Source organism: Uloborus diversus, chromosome 2, assembly GCF_026930045.1.
Source record: "Uloborus diversus isolate 005 chromosome 2, Udiv.v.3.1, whole genome shotgun sequence".
Lineage (NCBI taxonomy): Eukaryota > Metazoa > Arthropoda > Arachnida > Araneae > Uloboridae > Uloborus > Uloborus diversus.
The window spans coordinates 104,712,485-104,736,195 of NC_072732.1; the positions used below are offsets into that span (position 1 = coordinate 104,712,485).

General features: G+C 33.8%; 1 protein-coding gene across 2 annotated transcripts in view; it reads left to right on the forward strand.

Annotated features, from left to right (window-relative positions):
- Window positions 1–23,711, forward strand: part of LOC129217210 (splicing factor 3B subunit 3-like) — a 78,499-nt gene that overhangs the window by 46,952 nt on the left and 7,836 nt on the right. For both annotated transcript variants that reach the window (XM_054851478.1, XM_054851479.1), the window contains 4 exons: window positions 497–702; window positions 1,537–1,819; window positions 5,572–5,784; window positions 22,937–23,035. In XM_054851478.1, coding sequence (XP_054707453.1) covers window positions 497–702; window positions 1,537–1,819; window positions 5,572–5,784; window positions 22,937–23,035 — 801 coding nt within the window. The remainder of the gene's footprint in view (window positions 1–496; window positions 703–1,536; window positions 1,820–5,571; window positions 5,785–22,936; window positions 23,036–23,711) is intronic.

The window sequence follows — 23,711 nt, forward strand, 5'->3', positions numbered from 1 at the left end:
TTTAAGAGTTGGGAGCTATTTTTACATATGCTGCCAAAACACAAACATTATAATCTTCAGTACAAGAAATTTTAAATTGTATTTTTGGATATGATTTCTTATTATGTACACTTTTAAATTTGCTCAGAGTAATGACACAAAATTCAAAAGCATTCATACTACAGTGAACTCCTGTTACAACAAACTCCAAGGGAACGATAAAGTACTTTGTTGCATCGGCATCGTCTTAAGACTTTGTTTTATTTTTATAAATGTGAATTTCCAAATCTACACTCTCTAATATAATTATATCTACAACATTTACCGTTACTAACGATCTAAAATATTACTAAGCGCATTATTTATTCTGAAAAAACAAAAAAATATTGAACACTGATCTTTATTCATTGGTCGTCTTCACAAAAAGCGTTTTCTTTTATATTAGAGATAATTGCTTGTTTTAAAACTTTTGCTTAGAAAGCCATTTAACTTGAATTAAATTTTGTTCACAACTTAGGAAATGGTTGAAGCTGCTGGAGAAGATGAAAAAGAGCTTGCAGCAGAAATGGCTGCTACATTTTTAAGTGAAAATTTACCTGAAAATATATTTGGCTCCCCAAAAGGAGGATCTGGTATGTGGGCATCAGTAATAAAAATCATAGATCCTATTGATGGGAAGACAATTGACAAAATTTCATTGGAGCAAAATGAAGCTGCTGTTAGGTATTGTGTTTTTAATTTTTAAGCATTAGAATACTTTAGTAGTATAAAATTGAATTTCAGTTTTTAATAAGAGTACTTGCAACTTTCTTTGCAGCAGGACCATATTGGAATGTTGAAATTCTTTGTCCTTTCTCAGTGTGGTTGGCGTTATAATTAAGAGAGTTAACCGCTGATTGATAGAATTTTCATTGTTTTTTTATTTTTTAGTATTATTCTTGTCTATCATTTGGAACTGATTCCACCCCCCCCCCCCCCCAAAAAAAAAAGAAAGTTCATTTTTGAATGTTACATCTTCTATTTCCTTTAAAAAATAGTTTCATTCAAAAAGTTTCCTTTAATTTTTTGCCTCTCTCTGTGCATTGTTTAAATCATCTTTGACTGCTACTTAGTAGCAAAAAGTTTTTTTTTTTTCTTTTTTTTTTGTGCTAAAAAATAGGTCTTTTGCTACTCCAAAGCAGGCGTCGGAACTTTTTAAAATAATTTTTTGTTTTAACTTTGTTTGCTTTTCTTTAATTTTTCTTCTTATGGTTTTAATCTTACCCTAACTAAATATTATAAACTTGTATCAATTGAATATAGTTGAAAACGTAAGATTACTAGTTTATTTGTGAAATTTGTAATTTTATTGCATGTTATTGCTTGCTTATGTTTTTTGAAGTAATTCTGGTTAAAACCTAACTCTACTCATAATGACAATTAGTAGAAAGTTTATATGATACAGGGTTTAATTGTATATGGGTTTTAACTCACAAAATGTTAAATGTTCACATTGTTTTAGAAATATCATGCAATCAAAATTGTTAATAAACTTTATTCATTTGTTTGTTGTTGTAGCCTGTGTTTGGTGAAGTTTATGAACCAGAAAGATGACCAGTTCTTACTTGTTGGAGTAGCCAAAGATATGCAGTCTAATGTTAAACATTGCAGTGGTGGACTTGTTTATACATATAAAGTATTAAATGATGGAAGGAAACTGGAATTTGTACATAAAACTCCTGTTGATGCTGTACCTGCTACTATCTGTCCATTTCAAGGAAGAGTTTTAATTGGTGTTGGTAGCATGCTCAGAATATATGATATTGGCAGGAAGAAGCTACTTCGGAAATGTGAAAACAAGGTACTTAAGTGTTTCAATTTATGTATTTATTAAGTACTTAATAATATTTTTGTGCAATAAGAATGTTTTTTTTTTTTTTTTAAATTATGCATTACTTTCTTTGAAATTTTTGCTGCGTTATTTATTATTGCATCAGTGGGGGAGTCAAATCAGCACAAACTCCGTTTTGTATCTTCAGTTTCTTCTGTAACTGTCTTGAAACCAGTTTTTGCTTAGACCATCTCTATCTCTCTCTCTAGCTCCTTTCATTTAAGAAAAACAACTGAAAACACAGATGTCATATTTTGTTATAAACTATATTTCTAGTTTGTGTTTGTGTGTTATTAATGTTGTGGATACTATTTAATATGAGAGTATGGACAAGAAGAAAACCAATAGAATTCACCTTGTGTCAGGGTTTTGATTACAATCTCATTTTGATTTTTCTCAAAAGGTAAAAGTGCTATCTTGATTATGAAAATGAAGCAAGGCATTACTTTTCTCCTCAAATAAATGAATAAAAAATAGAAATGCAATGAGACTGATAGGAAGCTAAATTTAATGCTTTGTTAAAGCAGATAAACATTTAATTTGTACAGACAAAATACTCAAGAATAAAATAAAACTAATCATTATAACATCATCGTGCTACATTCACCATACATTCATCTGGTCTATTCTGGCATCTTAAGTTGGATTGCATCATTTACTCACTCCACGTTTTGGGCGTTTGTATGAATATTATAGATGTAGTTCGTGAGAATTCAGTTTTTTTTCTTTAGATTTCTTTTTTTTTTCCTTTTCAGTTTGAAAAATGAAATCTCTTTACATCCGGTTTGAGAATCCTATTTTACTCTTTTTTTGCTTTCAAGCTAACTTTGCTTTTTTAGGATGCAAATAAATGAAAAGTCTCTTCATTTTTGTTGCAATGCAGAATTCAAGTTTTTAAAGTGAAAGTCCATTTTTTTTAATGAATCCAAAATTAAAATGTTGAATCAATGGTATAACTTTTTTTGCTTCAACTGTGTCTACAGGTATTAATGATATATTTATCATAGGACTCTAAAATGCATTTATAAAATAATTTTATCCAAAATATTTCTTTTACAAGCCGTTTTTGTACTTTTGATGCCTTCACTTCGAAGATTGCAATATCTTTGCATGCACTATGGGAATCGGATATTTTGAATTTATGATGTTTAGTACGCTTTGTTAAGAAGTATACAAATAAAATCTCTCTTTATTTTTGTTAAAATCACGGAATTTATAAGTTTTAAACAAAACAAAATTCTATGCTCTTTAAGAGTATCTTGGATTAAAAAGTTAAATGCTGAATCCCAACCTGAATTTTATTTTTTTGTTATAGTTATTTCAAATACTATACATATAACATTTGAGGCAGTGAGAAGCGAAGGAATGTAAGTGGACATTTTCAAGTTTGAGTAAAACGTGTTTAAAAATAACATCATAGGTAGGCTTTCATTGAAATTTTTTTCTAAATCATGCTGTATAGCAGCAACTACCAGGGCTACTTGTACCATCTCTTGCCCCAAAATAGAGGAGAGGTTCACCTACCATGTTTACTGGTTAACTCCAAATTTTTAATTTTGCCACTTACAATCCCTTTGCTTCTCACTGCCTCATTTCTGGTATAATTTAACATAATGTAGAATGGTAGATAAATATTGATACTTGAGGGGTGCCCCCAGAGAGCGATGCGCCCCCCCCCCCCTCCCATCAAATACTAGAAAAACAGTCAAGAATGATATTCTTAATAGAAAAGAGGAAAACACTCAACTTTAAGCCAGCTCAAAATTCTAAAATTTCGTTGCTACAAAGCATGCAATTTTGTGTTTCGTTGTTTTTTGCACTAGGGGGCTCTGCCCCCTGCTCGCTAACGCTCACCAACCCTCGAAGATTGCTGTGCAATCTTATTTGATTCGCAAAGATTTAAATCGTTAGTTAGAAAGAAACTGATTAAAAACACATTATGTGCCACCTTTGGATCAAAAAGCACCCCTTCCCTGAGTTTCAAAATAACTTGTACCAACTTGCAGAGCCGTAAGGGCTAAGGGGCTCCTTAGCATTGCAAAACTGCAGTTGTGTATATTCTTGGTCTCAGTAATATATTATGCTCTTTAGCCCGGGGCTTAAATTGAGTTGAGCGTAAGATTTTCCGTTAAAATCAAAACCCTTAAAGTTTGTGAATAAGGGAAAGAAGAAACATGCGAATCGGAAAGACGTAACTATGATAACCCCAAAAAAAACATCAATAATTTTAATTGAGATGAGGATTATTCAAACTTTATTTTTAACGGATTGTAACGTTTTTCCTTGAGACATAGAAACTCAGTATTTTGACCGTAGGTCGAGTCAGATCTGGAGTAAAAAAAAAACCGCTCTTTTCAGTGGTGTCAAAAAGAAAACTGTAGGATGATTCCTTCGCTTTTTGCAGATCGATTTAATGAATAAAGTAGTGCCTAAATTTTAGCTAAACCTAAAAAATTTCGAGCTAAAAACGCAAATAACTCCCGCAGTATTTAAGCAGAAAATTCTACCCTTTCCAGCGATATATAATATTAATGTGTGCAAGTAATTTTTCACCCTTTTAATAGGTAATAATAGGCAATTTACACAAAATTTGAGATTAAAAAATGAATTCCAAAAAACTAATTTGAATTAAGAAAAATAAAATCCCTGTAGGTGCTATGGGATCTCTTGGTTGCACGTCTGCCACAGACTTCCTTCCAGAATTTCTTTGAAACCTTTCTTTTATTTACTACTAGTGGTACCCGCATGGCTTTGCCCGTACTAGAAAAATTAAAAGGTCTTTTGGTTCGCCTGTATATTTACAAATAATGTATGGTGAATCTTCTCGCCAATTGGCTTGTACCCATGTTACAGTTCCACGTTATGATAATTTCGTATCTCGCCAATTGGCTTGTGCCTATGTTACGGTTCCACGTTATGATAATTTCGCAATTTACTCGTCCAGCTTATATTTTTGTTCTTAAAATTGGAATAGAAAAAGAACCACATCGAATTTTCGAAAAATCGCTTCGAGGTGCACACCCCCATGCTACAAACTAACTTTGTGCCAAATTTCATGAAAATCGGCCAAACGGTCTAGGCGCCATGCGCGTCACAGACATCCTCTGGACAGAGAGACTTTCAGCTTTATTATTAGTAAAGAAAGATAAAGAGAAAATTATTTGATTTTTACAAAATTAATTGATTTTTCACAAAATTATTTGATTTTTCACAAAAAACAGACCTTGTGAAAATTCCTGGACAGACCCCTGCATGTACAACGTGTTTTACTCTTTTTAATTTGCATGCGTTCATTTTACCCAACTCAGGGACAAGTTTTGTTCAAAGAATTCTAATATTCTATTATTTTAAATTTGGATTGTGTGTAGTCGACTACTGCTGTGGCAGGTGAAGTACAGTAAAAGCAATTCTTTTTCTGCATTTTTGTCATCTATTGTATGTTAGCTTTATTGTACAAGCTTGCTTATTTTTTTTCTACTGAAAAAGTAGCCCAAGAAAAAACCTCTTAATTACTGCATACGCATATTGTCATTATATTGAATTCATAATGAATTTCTTCGTCAGACACTCTTTTTTGAAAATACTGCTGGGAGCCTGCCTAAAGGAAAATAATATTCCAAAGTTTATTTAAAGTCGAAAAATACTTCTTAGTACATGCATCTGTGTTAGTTTCATTTATTTATTTTTGTAAAATTTTGCTAAGTTTTTATTTTCACTTTTAGCATTTACCAAATCAGATCGTTACCATACATGCTGTGGGAAATCGAATCATTGTAGGCGATGTACAAGAAAGTTTCTTTTATGTTCGCTACAAAAGGCAAGACAATCAACTAATTATTTTTGCTGATGACACAAATCCAAGGTGGATCACAACTGCATGTCTCCTAGACTGTAACACTGCAGCAGGAGCTGATAAATTTGGAAATATATCCATTGTAAGTGCTTTTGCTCTCTTTTTAAAATTTCCGTTATGTATAAATGATTATTGAGTGCTGATCAATTTAGTTTTACTTTTACTTAAAAGTAATGGACTCTGCATAAGTAAAAAGTAACACTGTGCACAGATAGATTTTTAGATTAATAAAATAATTTTAGTGACTAATTGTTTTAATCATTAAAAAATTTAAACAGACCGTAAAAACCTGGGTACGGGCCACTGATCATGCGGGAAAAAGGGTATTTTATCTTTACTGCGGCTTATGTGCAAAGGTGCGACTCTTACGCTAATTATTTTTTCCAAACAAAAATTACAGATTCTGAGAACAAATAAAAGACTGGGAAATCCAGGGTATCTTCAACTAACAATGCTAAGGTTAAAAGAATCTCTCTTTTCCAACCTAAAAATCATCTATGGCAGAAAATCGTCTATGGGGGATGGGACAAAAGCAAATGCCAAAAAGGGCTCAGGGAGCGGGGGTAAAATCTAAAACTGTGTACTGTTGCTGGGGTTTTGGGAAACGCAAATTGTTCACCTCGGGCATAAAGAATTGAAGAAAGAGATGCTCGCTCTCCTCTTCCTCTCCCTTTCGACTTAGCACTCAACTGGTTCGCTTCACTTTCTTGCAGAGCTGATTTTAACTTTACAGCGAGTGCTCCTATTTTTTTTTTAGTTCAACGTACGATTATTTGAAAAACTTATGCCCCCTAAATGGCTTAAAAGTTATACCATACCGCAGAGTTTAAACTTGTTAAAATGCTGTGGAACAGGCGGAGCAAATCGGAAATCGGGAGGCCGCTCGCGAATTTTACGCCGACGAAAAATGCATAAGATGGTGGAAAAAGGATAAAGGAATTTTGTCCATAATGCTGTGGAACAAATGGGTCGATTTGTCAAGTTGGAGGAAAACTTGACTATTTGGATAAAGGAAAGAAGAGACATTGGTGTTCCATTATCAACTGTTAAAATCAGGCTCCAAGCCAAAAAAAATGGCATCCCAAATGAATATAAAGGATTTTGCTTGCAGCCAGTCTTGGTATTGCGGATTTATGAGGTGCAACGGACTTTCTGTTCTGATGAAAACAATAATGGGGCAAGCATTGCTCTCCGACTGGGAGACAAAGAAGGCGGATTTTCTGAAATTTGTGAGGAAGACGATTTCCAAGAAAAAAATTTTAACTGTCACAAATCATCAACATGGATGAAGTTTCTCTAATTTTCGACTGTCCTCTCAACAAAACAGTCGATTTTACAGGGGAAAAAAACTGTAAATATTGTGACAACAGGAAATGAAAAATGTTTATTTATGTGTGCTTTGTCCTGTGCGGCCGATGGCAAAGAATTAAAGCTGCTGATTGTATTCAAGCAAAAAACCTTGCAGAAAGAAGAGTTTCCAATAGACGTCATCATCTGCGCCAATGAAAAAGGATGGATGTGCCAAGAAATAATGCTGGATTGGCTGAATGAAGTCTGGAGGAAAAGGAAAAGTTCGTTTTTTAAGCCGTATAGACTTCTTGTTCTTGACTCCATGTGCCCGCATTTGTTAGATGTAGTTGAGAGCACTTGCAAGAAGTTATCCGCAACAATGGCTGCATTCTAGGTAGACTAACAAAAAAGCTACAACTCCTGGATTTGACAGACAATAAAAGCTTTAAAAGCGAAATTAGAAAACAATGGGAAGATTGGATAACAGATGGTCTCCATTCTTATACAAAAACGGGGAAGATGCGAAAAGCCAGCTATGCCGAAGTGGCCAAATGGGTTAGCCAATCGTGGAAGTGTCTGAAAAAAAGTGTCATCGTGAATTGTAATCGTTTATTGCAGTCTTTATCTCCTCTCTGTTGCAAAGAAAACTGCTTGGATAATAAAATACTCTATTTTAAGTTATTTTGTTTAACAAGTATTTTACAACTTGGAAATATATTCTATTAGTTTCTTTATTTGATGGATTATTTTCATGAAGTTTTTTCAGATTTTATAGCTTATGGGCTATTTTAATCTAGTTTTCACTTTATTTAATGACTTCTTTTCTTAAATTTTACAATTTGTGGGCTAATTCTATTTGTTTTGGTGATTTATCTTTCTTTTTAATGCAGCTTTTATTCTTGTTTAACATATGGTATCGCTAAACAAGTAATGGCGGGCATGAATAAAATAAAAATAATCTCCAAAAGGTTAAAAATAAGCTACATCACGTACCTGTAGCGGAAAGTTACAAAGCCGTCTTCATACTGGCCGGGATTATTTTAATCGAACTTTTCACTTCACTTAATGGCTTCTTTTCTTATCTGGTGGATTATTTTATTTTAACTGCTGATATTAATTATTTGGCGAATTATTTTTCACTTAATAGAACTCTTTGTCTTGTAATACCTTGTTTTGTTTAAAAGTTCATTAACCCATTCCATGATCAGCCCGAAACCCCTTAACGCGCATGCCGCATATAACGAACGGAGGTGCTTTTTGCTACGTTGTAATAGTGCTTTTCTCCCCATTTTGCTCTCGGGATTTTAATGTTGTTTTTGCTGTTCAGCTTGCATTCGAAAAATCGCTTCGCTTTATTAGTTTTTTGGCACTGAATTAAATAGTGCAATAAAATACAAGGTTGCTAATATGTGCTGAAATATTCATTAAATTTACACAGTACGTAACGGGAAAATAATAAACAATAGAGGATAGGACAAAAAGCAATTATTTTTATAACACTAATTATTTTATTGATTTATTTTTCTTTTTGCTTTTATCTCAATATATCATTTTTTTCTTTTTATACACTTAAGAAATCAAAACTGTTGAATGTAAGATGATCTATCTTTCAAAAGGGCTCAACAAAACATTCTTCAAACAATTGACTGATCGATTCAACCTGTGAGCAAGGAAATCTAATGGACAAAAACGCTTTAACTGTGGGAATTATTTTCTCAGAGGATAAAAAGTATTCTTCGGTGCCTTTTGATACATTGTGACCCTTCAAAACAACCAATAAACACAGAGACATCTCTTTGCTTTTCGGTTCTGTTATCGTAATTGCGATGACTTTTAAATCCCTTCTGAGTGTCCAGATATCAGTTGCTCAAGCGTGGGAAGTATTTTAAAGATAAATTATTACAAAAGATCAAAACTTGCGGCTAATCCCCTATTTCCCTAATGGATACTTTTGTGCATGCAACTAAAAGCCCCCAGCTGAGAGAGGAATAACAGAGGCGGCCTGGGCGGATTCCCTAAGGAGGTGTCCCCTTTGGTGTCTTGTGGTCAACCCTTCCACATTATTCTCTTACAACCAAACAGTTTGAATCAGAAATGAATTTCAAAGCAAGCTTTACTGCTTGTATTTGAGAACATGTCTTCAGAAGAAAAAAAAAATCTTGCTTGAAATCGAGTCGGATTGTTTTTCTTTTTTTAAAACATATTTTTATAAATTTTAGTTAGTTTCATAGGATTATTTACTAATTAAGGCAACTTGATTATTGAAAAGAAACCAAATATTTTATTTCTATTTTTAAAATCTCATAAAAGAAGGTGCAATTAAAACACTGGAGCTATTTTAAAACAATAAATAAAATCTGAAAAAGAAAGGAAGAAAAGGAATGTTTTGTTTCGTAGGAGTAAAGCGAAAAGAGCTCAAGATATTATTATTTCATTTGTATTGTAGTATATATTTTATGTTTTGCATGGTCAACTATTACGTATAATCAATGCGGTCCTCATAATTTTTGTTTGTGAAATTAAAAATATTCAAAACTGTATCACTAAAAATCCTTCAAAGGATGCCGCGAATATAAAAAGTTAAAATTTAAGTTTGAAAATATCACGATTTAAAAATAAATGAATAATAAAAAATAATAATAGTATACAAATAAATAAAAGGCATAGTAAACACATTATAATTTAAAAAAAAACATACTCGTACAAAATTAAGATGTGTAAGATAATTTAAAAAAATATTGTGTAAAATAAATTATAAAATTTGAGGATTATGAACAATTTAGTGAAGGATGCTTGTGTAAGAAGGTGGGTTTTTGATAACAGGAAAAGAATATTTCTGTTTATTTGCTTTATTCAGGCATAGAAATATTGTTAAATGTGTAAGGAAATATTTTCACACTTGTTCATCAGGAGTTCAAATGCCAGAATGCTAAGAGACAAAGCTTCCACGAAAAGATAAAAATATAATGCCTGATTATTTGAAGTATAATACGTGTCCCATCCAGGAGTACTTGAAAGGTTAATATCTTGGTAAAATAAAATAAATTACAGCAAGTATCGTGAAATACTATAAGTTACATCCCTTTTGTCTAAGGAAAAGAGCTTGATTACCGCTCCCCTAAAAGCACCAGAACCCAACAGAGAAGCGCAATAACAGGGTTCTGCCCCTGGAAGGATCGCCGACACATATTCGGCCGAAGCAAAAACTGCTAGAAACGCTGTGACGACACAGGTTCGTCAAAGGCAGTTAGGAACCATTTTCTTGCGACGAGCCTGCATCGGCCGGGGCAGTATTAACAAAAACTGCGCTGCCGATCCTGTATCGGCCAGTGAAAAGAATGGGTTAAAAAGACAAAATAACGTATGGTATCGCCAAACAAAAAAAAAAAAAAAAAACCCTAAGCCATTAAATATATTAAACTTGGATGCGTCAGAAGATCAATGCAACTGTTCATTGCCCCACTAAATTTCGGTTAAGCTTTTAGCGCTATCTAGTCAGGGATGGCGCTAAGGATTTCAAATTGTTTGCCAGTAAATTAGCCAAATTTTTAAAGTGTTAACCAAACTTAAAAGTCTTAGTCAAAGACTAACTTTTACTCATTTTAATGTATTTTTATCTGCAAAGATATTTAATCAGAGAATGAAATATAACTTAAAGACTTTGAGGACTTTTGAGGATAAGGACAGGGGTATATCCAGGAATTTTTGTCCGTTTTTAGGAATTTTGTGAGAAAAAAATGCAAATTAAGTACAGTTTTTCCACAAATCATATGTAATTTTTCAAAGGAAAAATGGCTAAAAACAACTCAGTGTGATATTTATCATTCTTAAAAATATTTGAGAGTAGAAATAAAAGCTTTTAATAAAGCAAAGACTGCAATCCTATCTTACTCCGATGTTTCAGACATCAAACACAATGAAACAAACGCTCCATTCAACAAGGCATCCACTAACAATTTCTACTCGGTAGCCACCCTGCACACTCGATATCCAAACAGTGAGAGCCGCAAGTGCAGTGGCGCAAAGAGGCGAGATGCAAATGTCATCCTTCCACTGATCCAATGGACGGTAACGCTCCAATCTGATGCTAACGCGCGTGCGCGCACCTCATTCTGCTCGGAGTGGTCTGAGGATAAAACAACTTTCAGTGATTCACAACTCCAGTGCTCGAATACGCTACTTTGCGGTGATTTACAAAACTGCCGAAAAAACTAAAAAATTGCCACATAGTGTTCCACATTTCCACATTGCGTGCTGTTAACGTAAACACATGCAGTTTGTTCTGAGTACAGTGAAACCCCTCCTAACGGACACCCCTCAAAGGCGGACACCCCTCTTATGCGGACAATTTTTAATTCCCCAGTTCCAATGCAAATAACATTATTAAACCCCTGTTCTGCGGACACCTCTCTACTGCGGACAAAAAAAATTGTCCCGATAGTGTCCGTATTAGAGGGATTTTACTGTATTTATTAACTGAATCGATGTGTCTTAGATTGCTTTCAGCTACAGAAATTGTTTCATCCCTTAATAGTATTCTCGAGCTTCTCAAAATAATGTTAGTTTTCCTTATTTCCTTCTAAAAAGTGAGTTGATTGAGAAATGGTGAAAGCGTTAACACAAAAAAACTCTGGATTAACCAACTTGGATAACATTATACTATAGGTAAAATTTTTTATTGTTTTGTGTGAATTTGTAAGAATATGGGATTTTTTTTTTAAATCTTAAATTAATTTAACTAACCATATTTTACAGCAGCATTTAGTTTGAATAGACAGTATGCAAAATATTTTCTTAAATATATTATTGTAGAACAAAATGAAAAATGTTTAACCGAGAAAGAATTTACTTTATTGCTTTTATTCTCAGCTGAAAGGTTTTGCCAAATTTGTTTTGAGTTATTGTTTTAGTATTGTATGAGCAAAGTACCCTTAGTGAGATTCCGCATGTTAGTTAAACCATTTTTAATTTTTATCATGAGTGGAATAAAATGGTAGAAAGATTACAGAATTCGATTAGTAAAAAGAAATAATGGTAGATCAACTGAAAAGAAAACTACCACCATATATCCGTGAGAATTTTGTTGATGATTTGCATAGCATGATATAATTAAATTATGACTCAAAAATTAGAAACATTTGAAACAGAAAAATTTTAAATTAACTGATTAGGCAATTTGAGAAAAATAACTCAGCTACAAATGCAAAACAGTAAGCGCTAGCCAAGCAAGGCAAAGAAGTATCATCTTCTTTTGATAATAATTCGTAATGACATATTAAATTTTCTAGCATTAATTGTTATTCTTGTCAGACCACAATTATTATTTAGTTTTATCAAGAATTGATAAATATCGAATTCAACATCGTGGAACTGGCTGCTTTGAACTACGAACTATGTAATTTGCATTAATTTTTAATGTTTAGTAATGCTTCTTGAATTCTCATTTCTTTCTACGTGGGCCAGAATATCAACAAGACTTTGAAAATTAATTTAAAAAGAGTAAAGCGAAAAAATCATTCATATGAACAAAATTTACTTGGCTTATTAGCATTTTCTTCGTTACCAAGTGCGTTTATTTTACCTTTTTCGTCCGCCATTAGAAAGTGGCTACAGTGCCCCCTATAGTTCATTGGAGTTGCAAATTGTTAGTCTAGGAGTTTTGTGAAAAATTCGTTTTTAGAGTTCGGAATTTTGCGAAAGGTCCGTTTTTAGGGGTCCGAATTTTGTGAACGGACCTAATTTTTATCTAGATTGACATCTGAAGGGAGATTTTTTTCTTCTGTGTATATTTTAGAGAATTTTCTGTTTGCCAATTAATTCGCCAAATTTGATTTTTTTCGCCGAATTTACGATTTTATCGCATTTGGCGCATTGGTGAATGCTTAATGCGGTTCCTGCTAGTGGATCCATGAACTGTTGGATCTGTTTTAGTCTTCATTGAATTTCATTTCCTAAGACAACTTTTGAATAACTATTAGATCTGTTTCAGCATTGCAATTTCAGTCAGAGATTAACAAACCCTATGAGCAGAGAATAAGTACATAAGAATTTTTGGGAAATTGGTGATTTTTCGACCTTTAATTACTCCAGCCCATGATGTCCCTGGGAGTTGAATTTTTGCATACGTCCTCAATGGCCCTCCACCCCAAGAATATGAATACAAAAAACATAAACAAAGACCCCCAGGGGGCTATTACAGACCCCCGGGAAAGTATGATTTGGGGAATAGAAATGAGGGGGGGGGTCAAAAGGCACATCAGTAGGGCACAAGGAATGTGTGTGCGAAATTTCAGCTCGATCCCTCTTCTCGTCTGGGCTGTAGCTCTGTCAAAGAACATGAAAAGGTTTTTGAATAGCGATTTTCTAACTTAAATTCCTCCTCCTGCTGATGGTCCTGGGGATTGTCGCCAGGGACCACAAGAGATTCAGTATACCAAAAATCAGCTTTGGGGGATCTTCATAAAGCTGAGATACAGAGGGGTAAAAACCTCAACTTGTTCTGTCGTGTGAACTGCCCTTTGTCGCGTGTTTAATTCCTTTCACCTTTCTTGGCGTTGGATATTTGGCTTTGTTGTTGGGTGACATTTAGTTTTCTTGGCGGTAGGCATTTGGTTTTCTTGGCGGCCGGGACGCCGAAGCATTCCGTGATTTGACAAAAATGTCACTGTTGACAATTTTCTGACACTTTTTGAAAACTGGTTTTGGACATGAAAAACCGAACCCTGGTGAAAGTTCATCGTTCTCTGTGTTTGTACGATATGTATTTATGTAGTACCCTCTAAATATTAGGACTCGACCGATGCATCGGCCTGGCCGATGCATCGGCGCCGATGGTTCAAAAATTTAGCCATCGGCATCGGCGGCCGATGCTAACTTGCAGGAAACATCGGCCCATCGGCCTTAAAAACATCGAAAAGCCGATGGAATAGGCCGATGTTTTCGAAAAAAAAAAAGACCTTTGCTGTTTTACTTTTCAATGCAAAGTACAGGGAGTTATTGTTTTCATATTAAATTGTTTACTTAAACTTCAGTATGAATTTCTATTTTAGTCACCCCTGAAAGAGTTTTTAATACTGCATTCAGGTACCAAACAAGTTAATTATTGCGTTGTTTCTTGCGGCTGGATGTACGTATGTATCTCTCCTAAGTCATAACTCAAAAATGGTAAACTGTAAATGGTTAAAATTTCGCATGTGGGGTGTGCGTACGTACCAGTTGTACACTTCCCTTTTTGTTTTCGATTGGGTGTTCTATAAAGCCTATTTGCTCATTTTTTTGTGGCTATTAATTACTTATTTCAATACAAAACTAATATAGCGTCTCAGACTGACGATCATTTGATGATACACTCTATAACAAAAAAATCGACGCACCAAGAAAGAGTGATTCGATTGAGACGAAAATTGGTGGATAGGAAGACAATGCACAGAATAGTAAATGATTAAATTCTTAGAATAATTGAATAATTTATGTCAGAGTTACAGTAACAAGTTCAATAAGGTATTGACCCGCCTCTAGTTTAGATACAAGCTGAAGCACGACGTGGGAAACACTGATAAAGCTCCCGGAGGTTGTCCTGCAGTATTTTCGGCCAAATTCGCTCCAATATTCGGACGAGGTTATCAACATTCCTTGCCAGATGCAATCGCCATCCCATCATATCCCAGACATGCTCGATGGGAGAGAGACCTGACGATCTGGCAGGCCACGGAAGAGTTTGACAAGCTTGCAGACATTTTATAGTAACATATGCCGTATGGTATCTGGCATTGTCCTGCTGAAAACCAGCTTAGAGTACTGCAAAAGAAACGGCAACAAAACAGGTCATAGGGTATCGTCGTCGTAACTCTGTGCAGTAAGTGTACCTCTAATTACGACGAAAGGGATCCAGTTATCAAGGGTACAAGGTCCTTGTTGAGGGCCAGCGTGGCATGCAAAAGTGAAACCAGGATCCCTCCTCTGTCCTGGGTGTCTCCAAACACGTCTTCGATGATCGTCATGACACAGTTGGAAGTGGGATTCGTCGCTAAAGACTATATCCCCAGTCGGCACCATTCCAACCTGATCGAGCCATGCACCACTGTAATTTGGCTCGGCAGTGTGTAGGCGTCAGTGGCAGGTGGCGTAACGGTAGGCGCGAGCGTAGATTTCGTTGTCCCAAACGTCTGTAAAATAGTCATAATGGACACTGGTGTTTAGGTTGAATGTCTGATGGTTCATACAGATGAAGAAAACGCTGTGACAGCTGATCGGACTATCACTCTGTCATCACGATCTGTTGTGACCCTAGGTCGACCGCTAACATCCTGACGCTGAACTCTGTCATTTTCTACCCATCTTTGCCAGCATCTTCGAATCGCCGCATCGCTTCGACTCAATGACGAGCGATTCTCCGATTTGACCAATCGGCCTCTTTTAGTCCAATGATATGACCTTGTTAAAACTCTGACAGTTGTTCGTAATGAGCACGAACCATGCGGCGAGACATTTTTAAGTTGTTAAAAGGTAATCTGAATCGTGATCAAAACGAAACTTTTAACAACTGTTGAAGAACTGCTCTTTATATACATCTGCTGGATAGGCAGTTTCGATGCGCTGGAGATCAAACTATTCATTCATTGGACACCAAATTTTAATCATTTGCACATCTTGTCAAAACAATCATGCACACAAAATTTCAAAGCAATCGGATGATTGTTTCTTGATGCGTCGATTTTTTAGTGCGATTTTTTAGTCGATGCGTTTTAGTGTATATTGCCGAATTGGAGACCATGGAAACAAATATGAGATGGCGAAACCGGTTTTTGTGCCATTTTGTTAGATTCCTGTTGTTCAACCGATGGTAATTTTTACAACACTTGCGTGCCCTCCCCCCCTGTATTTCTGAAATTAAATTCTAGTTGCACTTCCGAGTTTTTTAAAACTAACATCGTTCATAAAATTAGAGATTTTTTTTTTTCAAACTTAATCTATTGTTTAGGAAGAATTTAAAGCATTAATGAAAGAAATTGATTAAAGATGTTTTGAATGGTGACATAATTCGGAAATCAAAGGGACTTTTGAATTTTTTCTTCGGAAGTACTGAAGTCGACTCAGAAACCCTTGCGAGGCGTTGGTGGTAGCGGTTCTGTACTAAAAAAGAAGTTCTGTCTAGAACTAGACGAGCCTACTTTCCCGTATACCCATACTACTTTCTAGTACCTGATCAATATTCTCAAAAATAGCTAAAATCGCAAATTTTTTCAAACATATTTTTAAAATACTTTAAGCTGATTTCTAGGAATAAAATATTCCTCACTCATCTAAAAAAATTAGATGCGTGAAAAAAAAAAAAAAAAAAGCAGCTAATACACTTTTTGCCATTAAAAAAATCTTTAACAGCTTTCAAAACGAAAAATAATAATAAAAATTAATAAGTTCATTAAAATAAATTCATCATATAAAAAAAAATCGTTTCTTTCTCCCCTGTTGCCAAAAACAATTTTTTAAATGAATTAATGCACTTACCAAAATAAATTAAAACAATAAAATGTCAACTTAAAGAAATAATTTTCATTGTCAAAAAAAAAAAAAAAAAAAAAATCGTCTGCGCATATCTTTATGTAGAAACATTGACTTCGAGTTTATTCGCCGAAAACTGAATACCTAAATTCACAACTCCAACGAACTATAGGGGGCACTGCAGTCACTGTCTAATGACCGACTTAAAAACTAGAACAAACGCATAAGGTAACGAAGAAAATGCTAAAAGTGTTGTGATTTTTGTTCGTATGTATGATATTTTTCGCTTTATTCTTTTTAAATTAATTTTCAAAGTCTTGTGGATATTCTGGCCCACGTAGAAAGAAATGAGAATTCAAGAAGCATTACTAAACGTCAAAGATTAATGCAAACTACGTAGTTCGTAGTTCTAAGCAGCTATTTCCACGATGTTGAATTCGATATTTATCAATTCCTGATAAAGCTAAATAATAATTGTGGCCTGACAAGAACAACAATTAATGCTAGAGAATTCAATATGACATTACAAATTATTATCGAAAGAAGATGATACTTCTTTGCCTTGCTTGGCTAGCGCTTATTGTTTTGCATTTGTTGCTGAGTTATTTCTCTCGAATTCCCGAATCGGTTAATTTAAAAATTTTCTGTTTCGATTTTTCTAATTTCTGAGTTACGATTTAATTATGTCAAGTTATGCAAATCATCTACAGAATTCTTACGGATATATGGTGGTAGTTTTCTTTTCAGGTGATTGACCATTATTTCTTTTTACTTATCGAATTCTGTAATCTTACTACCATTTTATTCCACTCATGATAAAAATTAAAAATGGTTTAACTAAAAACGCGAAATCTCGTCATGGCTACTTGCTCGCACAATACTAAAACTATAACCCTAAACAAATTTGGCGAAACCTTTCAGCTGAGAATAAAAGGAATAAAGTAAATTCTTTCTCGGTGAAACATTTTTCATTTTGTTCTACGATAATATATTCAAGAAAATATTTTGCATACCGTCCATTTCAACTAAATGCTGCTGTAAAAGATGGTTAGTTAAATTAATTTAAGATTAAAAAAAACTCATATTCATACAAATTCATACAAAACAATAAAATTTTTTACCTTGTATAACGTTATCCAAGTTTGTTAATCCAGTTTTCGCTTTCACCATTTTCAATCAACTCATATTTTAGAAGGAAATAAGGAAAACTAACATTATTTTGAGAAGCTCGAGAATACTACTAAGGGACGAATTAATTTCTGTAGCTGAAAGCAAACTAAGACTCATCGATTGCGTTAATAAATACTCAGAACAAACTGCCTGTGTTTACGTCAACAGACGCACGTGGAACGCAACGTGGCAATGTTTTAGTTTCATCTGCAGTTTTGCAAATCACCGCAAGGTAGCGTATTCGAGCGCTGGAGTTCCGAATTAAAACTTTAGCGTAAAAATAAAAACAAGTCAGATCAACAATAATAATTTCACAGTGAAAACGATAGCTGCGGAGTCGGAGTCAATCTCATTTTGGGGTAAAGGAGTCGGAGTCGAATATCTAAGAATCGGAGTCTGTCATTTGTCCTCCGTGTATAAATTTTTGCCAAAGCTACGAAGTCAGAGTCGAAGTCGGGGAGTCGGAGTCCGATTAATTGTCGGGCACAGGAGTCGGAGTCGGGGTCAAGTGCCCCTAAATTCTCGGCGTCGAAGTCTGGAGTTTGTCGTCAAGAGCTATTTCCAACAAAATTTGTTTGAAGTAAATCCACCTTCAAGTACGTGACTTTCAGTTTCCCCATAGGCGCTAATATTAAGTTTTTTTGAACTGTTCAAAATTGAACAAAAAATAGTTCAAATCAAAAAGTGAAATATGGGAATGAGATGTCCTTGCCAAGATCTTTCGAACAAAAAAAAGTTTGTTCGAATCGGACTAGTCATTCAAAAGTTATTAGGGGGGGGGGGGGGACAGACAGACAGACCGACAGACAGACAGACAGACAGATAGACAGACAGACCGACAGACATTTTTCCCCATCTCAATACCCTACTTTCCAATTTTGAATTTTTCGATATTTATTCAATTATTTTATTTATTTTTGACTTTCTTTTGTTTTTTGCGATATTTTTAAGATGCATTAAGCCTTCTTTCATGCTTTTTTCTTTTTCTTTCTTTTACTGGGAAAGTAGGCTAAAAAATGAGGCTGAAGTTGGGAACGAAGTTTAATGTTGTGAGTTACTTCAAAATCAGCAGGTGACTCCCCCCTCCCTCGTCGTTTCAAGCATTTCTTAAATATTTAACGATTATTTATTTTGCTCAAGAAATGTCATTTTGCGTATTTCTCATTCTTGTTTCATCTTTATTTCGTAATGCGCCATCTTTTTTGCATCATTTATAGCGATCGATTTTTTTCTTTTGTAAGTAACTATTTTCATGTATTTTTATAAAATCAATGAACGAGTTACTTTGGTTTTCATCATATTTTTAATAATATATTATAGAAAAATTTCAAGGATTTTCTATTAAGCATTTTTTTAAATATCAGCAAATTATTGTTAAATGGAAAAAAATTATTTGAACTTGTTTGTAGTGCTTTATAAAAGATTTTAAACAATCAGTTTGTTCAATATTATGTGTGCAAAAATCAGATCAAGTAGTACATGTATTCATTTATTATTAACTGGGAGTAAATATCGAGTTTGTTTATTGTGGCTGCGTTTTAAGAACCTCGTTCTTTTCATGGCTATTTTTTTTTCAGAAAAATTTATGTCACTGATACAGCTTTTATGAAAAATGCAAATGTTTCTATTCATAAATTTTAAATAAGTATAAAAATATTCCTATTATGATTTAATATCGTAATTTATTTGTTACCTTTTTAGTTTAATTTCATGACTAAAAAATGTCTACGTGCAATCTTTCCACTTTAATTACGTAATTTGTTGACGGTTTCATATTTTTATTCTTAACTTTTTTTGAATGATTAAACAACACAATTTAAATTTTTTTATTTATGTATAGTGTACATAATCCATTCATTATTACAATATTGCTGAAATCTTAGTTATATGTTCAATTAAAAAAAAAAAAAAACAAATCAGTTGGTTATTGAACAGTGTCTTTGTTTTTCTTCCTTTGTTTTCTTTTTTTTTTAGGCTGTTGTTCTTTCTCTATCATCATACAACAGTCAAAAAAGAGAAGCATAACTACATCCTATATAGATTGTACGTAGTAGGATCCAAAATTCCGGGGACAAGCTGTATAAAACTTTACCCAGAATAGTTCACATTACCGAAGCACTTCCATCTTCAAAGGGTCACCTTGAGGGACTATGTACTTCTGCCAGTGTTCATATAACTTTTGGAAACAGTCTTGAAAGTCTTTTTCGCAACCTACTATGATGCAGCTTTATCTTTTCCTGACGGAAGAAAGCGGCGCACAGTGGTTCAAGGGCGGAAAAAATAGCCATTTTTAAGTTTTAAGACAAAAAATATTTCATGCCGTAACTACTTAGCCCTTGAGTTGTAGTAACTTACTCCATAAGAGTTTTTTGAAAAAAAAAAAATCGTTTTTACAAAAATAAGCCCAGATTGCTGAACTATTATGTTTTTACTTTTTTCGGACGTACGCCTTATACTTCAGTTTTAATTCATTCGTTCAATAAGGAGGACTAAAATTTAATAAAAGTCATTTCTGATTGTTTTTTCACACTTATAGGATGCATATTACATTGTAGTTAAAAATTAAAAATTCATCAAAATTGAAAACTACATGAAATAAAAAAACATTATTTTCTTAAAAATATAATGAAAAGTATTGTGGAATATACTTTTACCGGCGGCTTCCGGTGGGCTAAAATTAACATATATCAATAGTTTAATCCTTCCTGTAAATAAACAACAACATTTTAGCTGCGACCACCTGCGACTGCAGTCGTGGCAGATGTTTTTGTTTGATCTTCGTTATTTACGAATACCAATATAATAAGTTAGAAAATAACTCTTAGCGGTATGACGGGGGTAAATTGCTTTTTTATCAAAGAAATTGGTCATCAAATTTGACATGCTCCAGACTAACGTATGTCACAGTTTCACTACTTTTCAGGAGAGCCTAAAAACGTTTGTTTACTGTTTCCGAAAGTTGGGGCTTTTGAAACATTCATCAATAAATATAGAGGATTTTTTAAAACAGATTTACGTGTTGTTATGGTTTAATGCGGAGCGTTATTCTACAAGCAATGCAGTAGTAACCTGAAAATAACAATTTTCGGACCCGTTTGGCTTTAAAGAAGATACATATGAGAAAGAAATTTTTAAAACTCATACAGAATTCTATATAAAAAGTTAAATATTAATTCTGTTCACAAAACAATTAAATTAGAAAATCATTAAACGTTTGAAATTTCTGATTTCGTTTTCGAAATCATTCTAGTATAAATCTGTTCTCAGTTTGTCAACATTGCCAGAAAATATTGTTCGAGGGTATCAATTGCAATAAACATGCAATGCATGCGTGTGGCATACGACAGATTTAATTTATATTTTTCACTAAAAACAGAAATGAATTTGAACTACTCAGAAACCCCGATTTCACGTTTCTCAGAGGCCTGAATCAAACATAAAATACATAAAATGTGGGAAAACGTCAATTCAAATCCAAAAACATAAAATATGGGAAAACGTAAAATACGGGAAATGTATAAAAAGCAAAAATCAGAGAAGGAAACAAAAATAGTAATAAAAGTTGCTACGATGACGCTTATAAAATGTAAAAATGCGACATTTTACGAAAAGAACATTATTGTACACACCAGTTTAGATTATTCTAACACATTAAGTAACGAATTCGAGCGTTTAGGTTGAAAATAGTCAGTAATAATGAGTCATTAAATCCAAAGTAAATACAGCATCTTCCAGGATTGGAACACTTTGCAAAAATTTTTTCCTGCTCTTTATGATAAAGAAAACAGTTTTTCACTATTATTAAGCTCTTAAATGCAGTATCGAAAGAAGAAATGAGTTGTGTTTCCTCATCTTCTTGTTCATCTTCATTGGCGGCCGAAAAGTCCATAAGGTCAGCTACGGATGGAGCAGACGCGTTTCTGTTTTCATGGATTAACTTTCAACAGAGTGGATTATGTTTAAAAATGCACAGAGGGAAACACGTTTCTTAATTTTAAAACATTTTTTCTCTTTTTTTTTAACTTCCAAGGAAAAACGTTAAATGCGGAAAATTCATAAGTAACAAACTTTCCATCCTAGTTAAATTAATATTATTAGTGTACGGAAATACTGGGACCTGATGATAAAAAACATAAAATGTGGGGAAAACGTAGATTCGAGGGACGTAAAATCGGGGTTTCACAGTGAATACGATCAGCAAGCATGAAGATAAATATCACCATGCAACAATTTTAACAATTTTCCAAAGCATTTTTTGAGAATATTCAAAGTTATTGAATTTTTTCCGCTTTTTCGTCGTTTTGAACCACTGTGCGGCGTCCATGCAAATGTTTTTTTTTTGCTGAGAACAGGTAAGAGTCACACGGAGCTAAGTCCGACAAAACGTTATGTTATTTGTTTGTCATATTAGAGCACTGATCAATCAAGCCGTGCATCCTCAACATGAAAGTCGCCTTCTTCCCCACGATTAAGTTAAAGCAGCAGCGCAAGATGCCTTACAGGAGGTTGCGAAAAATGGCTGCAAGGAGTGCTTCTAAAAGCTATACAAACGTTGGCAGAAATGCATAGTCGTTCAAGGTGATTATTTTTTAGATAGATGTGATTCAGTAATGTGAACTATTCAGGGTAAGGTTTTATACTACTTGTCTGCGAACTTTTAGATCATACTACGTATGTATGAGTTTTCAACTTACTATTTCAGAACGTTTCTGAGTGACTCAAGTTTACGCGTATGAAGACATTACAAAAGAACTTGCGATAATTAGCTGAGGAGGTGTTCAAAATGGATATTTTGGTCATTTTTATGTTCTTTGGTACATATGAGCGTACAGATGTGCCGAGCAAGCTCGTGAAGTTTGAATTGGGTGATCGTAAAATAGAAATTAGGTCGACACTTGATTTTTTTTAATTACAAGTCCTTATTCGTAGAAAGGAAGGAAAGTGAAATGAATAAATGATCCTTTAAATAACTGAAAATCTTATCAATTTATTTCTGTTAGATTTTTCTTTTTTTTTCCATCGGCCAACGGCATCGGCCATCGGCCATCGGCAATCGGCCATTTGGAGGAAAACAATCGGCAATCGGCCATCGGCCATCTTTGAACAATCGGCCAACAATCGGCATCGGCCCATCGGCCAAAAAATGCCATCGGTCGAGCCCTACTAAATATGACAACCTTCTGAAATGTTCTATGTCCTAATCAGATAGTTGATTGTTTTTATAATAGAAATTTAAACCTACTCTTAAGTTACATATTTTGTAATTTCATTAGATACGTTTACCAACTGCTATAAGTGATGAAGTAGAAGAAGACCCAACTGGCGTTAAGGCTTTGTGGGACAGAGGATGGTTAGGTGGATCATCACAAAAGGTAATTCTTTTTGATTTCCTTTGAGGTATATTCTGTTGATTTCATTAATGCTGTATGCTTTTTGAGTATTTCATTTTAATTATAAAATTTATTTTGAACTAACTTCGAGAAAATGTATTCAGTTTTACTATTAAAATACAAAAAGTTAAAAACTGCAACAAAGAATCTCTTGTTTTGCAAGTATATATTGTTTATGAAGTATTTTCAGTTTCAATGTTCAAATGACAATTTTAAAGAAGATTTAAAGTTATATTTTAGATCTGCGATGCTCAGCAGTTCAACCTGGGGCGGGGGTAAATTGCATCAAAAAACTTACAAATCATCATATAAACTCATCTATGAGTAAGTGTACACTAAAAAGACTTTTGATTTCCTATTAGGAAATAATTGCAGCTTGACCCATTTAAATCCCAAGAGTAAAGACAAAAAAAAAAAAAAAAAATGTACCACTGTTTTAAACTGTCTGAAAGAAAGACATTGCAAATTTGATATTAATTTTAAAGCATGCTTACTCAATGAACAGTTTTTTTTTAAATTTATATTTAAGGTTTGTCATTAAATTTTATTTTTGTAATACATATGCACTTTTATTCAATTCATTATTTTAAAAATTAAATAGCCATGTGTGAACATTAGTTTAGTGATCTCTTGATTGCTCATTGTTTTTTCATTTGTG